Source organism: Lissotriton vulgaris, chromosome 2_1 (genome assembly GCF_964263255.1).
Source record: "Lissotriton vulgaris chromosome 2_1, aLisVul1.2, whole genome shotgun sequence".
NCBI lineage: Eukaryota > Metazoa > Chordata > Amphibia > Caudata > Salamandridae > Lissotriton > Lissotriton vulgaris.
This window is the reverse complement of record NC_141687.1, coordinates 267413264-267419263: the sequence shown is the minus strand read 5'-3', so window position 1 is coordinate 267419263 and position 6000 is coordinate 267413264. Positions and strand designations below refer to the sequence as shown.

Below are 6000 nucleotides of genomic sequence, written 5' to 3'. Positions count from 1 at the left end.
GTTCTTAGATTAAATATTCTCCCGAGAGGGGCTCCCAGATTGCTTACTTACCAACAACGGGGTTCAACTAGTCTCGAGGGAGATGGAGAACTATTTGGCTGAAAGGGGAATCAGACAAAAGCGGTGCGCCCTCTACTATCCCGAAACCAACGGGATGGTGGAAAGGTTCAACTGTGTTTTAAAAGAATCCATTCAATTGGCCAAAGCCCAAAACAAAGACTGGAAGTATGAGGTTGTGGAGCAAGTGATGATTTACCACCTCACACCTCACTCAACCACGAGTAAAGTTCCCTTTGTCGACTACTATCCCTAGCTCTGATCCTAGTGCTGTGTCCTGGCAAAAAGGTCAGGACTTAAAGATTGTCAAAAGAAAGGAGTACTTTGACGCTAGTGGGAAACAGAGTGCTTGTACGTCTTCCCCAGAGGTCAGTTGGAGTCTCAAAATTCTCACTCTTTATGTGGTAAAGATGAATGAGGTCCACATTTGGAACCTAAACAGGATTGCTCCAATGCGCACTAAAATGCACTCAAGGTTAGCTGTTCCTAATATTCCTTCCAAAGATTTATCTACATTGCAAAGGAGTTCTCGCACTGGAAGAATTCTGGCAAAACTGTGATTTTGTTGTTCGTTGATCGATTTTTGGTTCTTTGTTGGTTTTTTTTCTTTCCTCCTTGTCTTATTCTTCCTTTCCTTCCAGTGTCACTTACTTCTCTCTTTGGGTAAAGGGGGAAGGTGTGTAATGACTGTAATGATCTGTGTGCCATTTTATTTAATGCTCCACTCATAGAGTATTGACCTGCATGTCATCATGTCCATACTAGAGTCTTGTTTGTGTTTGAGCATTATTAGAACTTTGCACTGGTCAGTTCCTACTGGCGATTTGATGATAGGACGTTACATCTGTAGATTGCTGTTTTCATCTAATAAATCATCTCCTGTTCAACATATCCAGTGTACCAGCTTTATTACCGTGTGTTCATAATTTGCTGTATTATCTGAACACGTATTAGACACACTCCTATCACACCTTAAATTCCCTGCATTTGATCCATCTAGTTTTAGAATTGTATTGATAATAATATCATTTGGAAGTCTATTTGCTTTATTTCCCATGATATTTTTATTTTACTTTTGTTTGACTTGCCACTAACAAGCCATTCAGGAGTGAAAGCCATTAAAAGAAACATGTTCCTACCATTCTTTGTTTTATATGAGTTTTTGTCATGCTTTAATACAATACAATTATGCAACTTTGTACGAACACCATCCACTCCTCCCAACCGGCCACCCTCATTGTTGAAAATCCAATATAGTCTCACCCCTTAGCTTCATGGAGGGTCATATCTCCCTGACTTTAGGCCAAGTAACCGTTCGTGGCTACATTTAGCACCACAGTCTCCAACTTTCTTACCATTCTTTACCTTTTTTTTAACCAGACTAACGAAGATTATCACTCAGAAAGCAAACAGGTTCTGCATTCCAAAAAAAGCAAATGTACAAATATTTCATGACCCTTTATTGTTACACAATATGTTATACTTTCTTTAGAAACATCAGTCTTTTATAACTTCATAAAAATACAATTTTATTTTTTACAGTTTATTAACAAGTGTTTGTTTTATTGCAATACATTTTCTAATTTTGGATATTTCACATTTTTTACAGAAATAGTAAAAACTTAAAATGCTTCCTTCACATTATTTCAAGTAAATGAGTAACAGGATTTGATTCCAAGTAAAGGATTAACAACAGATAACATAAAAACCTCAAAATATACAGACTGCTTACGTTTGTGGAGAGAGATAGGTTGATGGGAATCTCATAACAAAATTAATTCAGCTTCCTTTAAACATTAGTCAGCAGATGTCTCCGTTTAGTAAAGAATACTTTATAGTATCCATCATATAGTAAAGAAATTGTTTTATTCGCCATTCAGAGCTATGGATTTTCTGAATTTATGAGCTGATGTTTCCTTGTAAGGTATGCACATGTCTACAAAGAGTCAAATCTCTCTTTGTCAAGATTAAAGATGTGCAAAAGTTCTACAAAGAAAATGGAACTTAAAAGGAGCATTAATGACATAATAATAGACTTCCAGCTCAAAACGCCTCTAACAAATGCCTTTCCTGTCTGTAAAAGAAGTAAAATATGATTGAAAACAAAACAAAAACATACAAAAACTTTGTTTTAAAATACAAAAAAATAAAACAAACCTTTTGGCAGGGAAGTAATAAAACTGGCTAAACCTGTACGTTGGCAAAAGAGAATTATCAGTTTGTTCACACTTCTCATGTCGAAGTGGCACCTCCTGAAGACTTGACTATGGAAAATATCTCTATTCCAAGTCCTCATGCATCAGGACCACTGCTTTACTAACAAGGAGTGCATCCTATAGGCACCACAAATAGATGAGAATACCCTTGAATAAACCTTACAGAGTGGGCATAAATCTAAAATCTGAGACGGAGAAGGAGATATAATTCAGGTGGGAAACGGACAGGGAGTCGTAATGAGTCACAGAGTCCCCAAATGTGAATGTATGACGTTACAACGCAGGCTATTACAATGCCTGCCTTTACAACGCGGTTTTTACATCGCAATCCATTACAACGCATAGCGCTTTGGGGTGCTGGATAGTGAAAAGTTTAATTTACTATTCCAACACCAGTCCCCGTGGACACTAGGGAAGGTGTTGGATAGTAAATTAAACGTATTCCCTACCCTAGAACGCCCCCCAGCGCAATGCGTTGTAATGGTTTGCGTTGTAATGACCGCGTTGTAATGGTAGTGCGTTGTAAAAGTTTTGTTGTAAAGGTTGTTCACCCCCAAATGTATATCTATATCCTAGAATAGATTTTGAACATCTGTCTGAATTGACATCTTCTGGTTAGTTATGAATAGGTAGTTACATACCATTGTCTATGCCTTTGGTCACATTGTTTATATTTTCATTCACTGGGTTAGAGTGAGGTTCGCTTTGAATGGCCCAACACCACAATTAGAATCACCTCAACATACTTCCTTGTTGATGTGGTGATTCTGTGTCATGAGTTTAAAGATACATTCTATCTCTGCAAATAACATTTTAGTTAAATAAAATACATTGAAATGTTGTGAGGACATATAACTTAATTGAAATGTAGATTTAATGGTCAAAGTAGACCAAAATATTAGAAAATGCACAATATGATCTATTATGACACAAAAAAGTCTTTAAGTTGCAAAACTAGTCAAGTATACATTAAAAAATAAATAGATAATTATTTCCAGACCTGAAACTAGGAATAATGTAAATAATGGACCTTCTATTTTTAGAGTTCTTGCTCCAGCTTGAGTTTCCGTAAGCCATCACTAGTAAGTTCCTACTGGAAAGACAGCTTAGGGAAATTCACTGCTTTTTACTTTCTTGGCTTGGTAAGTGGGGCATGTGTGGGTGGTGTGGACGTGTAATCAATACACATCTGTAATGGGAATAATCTGATCTTGTTCGTTTTGTATTTGATGTGTTTTTTAAGAACGTAGGAATGATACAAACTCAACAGAACATTGTCCAAGTGTTTGTGAAGCAGAGTTACTTTAAAGTACATTCTTGGACTGCCAATAGGTGTGCTACATGAAGGCAACTGTACATTCATTGAGGGTGGAGACCAGCACCTGATGTTGCTTCTTGGTGTGGTAATATTGGATGTACATTACTGGGTTTTAATGAGTGATATGATCAGTTTATTGCCCACATCCAGGGATGCCCCTATGTGTGGTATCCTCTACATAGAAACCGCAGTAGTTGGCTGCTTAGTGCATCCCCCACAGGGAGTGTGAGGCTATTTTACAGCACAGGGCTAGAACAACAAGACTCCACAGGGCATCCAAGTCAATCAGTGCTGGAGCCCAATGATGAGACAGGCCAACATAGAAGTGACGAATAATGTCGCCCCTTGAAGGACAGGAACATTTGCGCTTGATCTATACACATCCCGATTATTTAGATCTGCAGCCGGCCGGAAGTTACTGTTCATTTTGGTCTTGCCGTCAGGGAAGAACAGGTGTTCGGAGAAGGCTTCAATCTACAAAGAAAAGATCCATCTCAGTAAAAGTCAAAAACAGCCAATAGCACTTATGTCAAGCCCTTGCAATAGCTTTCCATCCTCAACAAAGTACATTTTCTTTCCTCTTCTGCCAAAGTAGGTGGTTTTTGCTTCTTTTCTTTTCCTGTGCTAGAGAGGTGGAGAGGGATTATGACTCACTTGAGATGAGGTCTTGAGTGAGTCATGTCCCCTCTAAGAAGATGATCAATCTGGCCTTCTAGTAATATTAAATGTTGCCCTATGAAACATATTATTTATTTATTTATAGGTTTGTTGAGCGCGACGTTACCTTTTGATTAGGAACACTATTTGGAACAAGTGAACTAATAATCATACATTAACACATATCACCAGAGTAAGGACATATTAAATGTTATTACCACAGTACAGGGCAGATAGCTTTAGTGTCATTGAATCCTATGCTTGGGTCAGGTTACATAACCGTTTAGAACTTCTATACATGAATAAAGAGCAAGGTATAAACTTTATAAGCAGATCCAGATCATTTGTGGGGAATGTGAGGGGCACTATGACCCTCACAAATCATCGCTTCTTGTGAGTCTTTTTACATATATTATACTGGAAGTGATAGCACCATTGTAGTAATGGGTAGGTTAGAATTTCAAAACCAATTTTTGGTTTCTCAATAACTTTGCTGCTGTTTGACGAATCTGCATAAAACTTTCAAAAAAAGTATATACACGTCGGTTCTCTAGGTTTCATACAGGTCTGTCAAGCATGGGCCAAGAAAATATGCCGGGGAGGGGTGGGGTGCAAAATAGTCTAATTTCCCTCTTTAATTACCATAAGAGTTTTTAATCTTTGATACAGAAAAGACAGTTCAAATGAACTATTTCAAATTTGACATAAGAGCAGCATTTTACTCAAGGATTCTGCTTTTGTTGGTTTGGTGGAAACTGGGTGAGTAGTTGTAGAAAAATTAACATTTAAAAACGTGTACAGTTTCAGAGACATCTGGACATCAATTCATGGATCCTCTGTGTACTCCTGAATCTAATCTACAGAGGGTTAGTGAATCTAATTAAAAGAATTAAAAACACATTGGATTATATATATATATATATATATATATATATATATATATATATATATATATATATATATATATATATATATATATATATATATATATATATATATATATATATATATATATATATATACATTTACTTACCCTGTAAGCATCTGTTCCTAGCGTGTAGTGCTATAGATTCACATGCTTAGCATATTACTGCCATCTCTTGGGCGATGACACTTGCAAGTTGTTTTTTCCCAAAAAGTATTTCAAGTCAAGAGGTATAGTGGCTCCTCCATTACGTAGCAGGGCTTGTGGGCATCAACTACATTTTAGACGGGCGAGAGTATTATATGGGGTGGTGACATATTTTGTTATGATGCACATGTGTATTGCCTAAAGCATGGGAGTAAATTGTGAGAAGGTGGAAGGTGGATCTGTGAATACATTGTTACGCGTCCCAGGATGTGGGCGCATGCTTGTGAATGTACGAATAAGCTACACTACAAACAGATGCTTACAGGGTTAGTAACATTCTCCGCTCATAGTATGTGTCTCTGTAGACACACATGCCTAGCAGGGAATAAAAAGCAGTACATCCCAAGAGCGGTGGATAGTGTGAAGATGTGGCGCAGTGAACACAGCTGAAAACGCGAACGCTGGGGATTTGGGTTTGAGTCTCTGTGTCAGCTCAACAATCTGTGATTCTGGACAAATCATTTAATCTCCCTGTGTCCATGGACAGTCCCGGGATACCCTCATGGGTAATATGATGCGCTACATAAATCTACAAATTTAATTTAAACGTCTGAAAGAGAGTCTTAAGGACTGTTTGGCCAATTGTTGCTTGCTATCAGGCTAGGACATCAACATGATAG

At 37.6% G+C, this 6000-nt stretch overlaps 1 protein-coding gene across 1 annotated transcript in view; it reads right to left on the bottom strand.

Moving 5' to 3' along the window:
• Positions 1-1500: 1500 nt before the first annotated feature.
• CA4 (carbonic anhydrase 4) overlaps positions 1501-6000 on the bottom strand; it is a 75611-nt gene continuing 71111 nt past the window's right edge. The window contains exon 8 of the mRNA XM_086954914.1: positions 1501-4065. Coding sequence (XP_086811040.1) covers positions 3877-4065 — 189 coding nt within the window. The 3' untranslated portion in view covers positions 1501-3876. The remainder of the gene's footprint in view (positions 4066-6000) is intronic.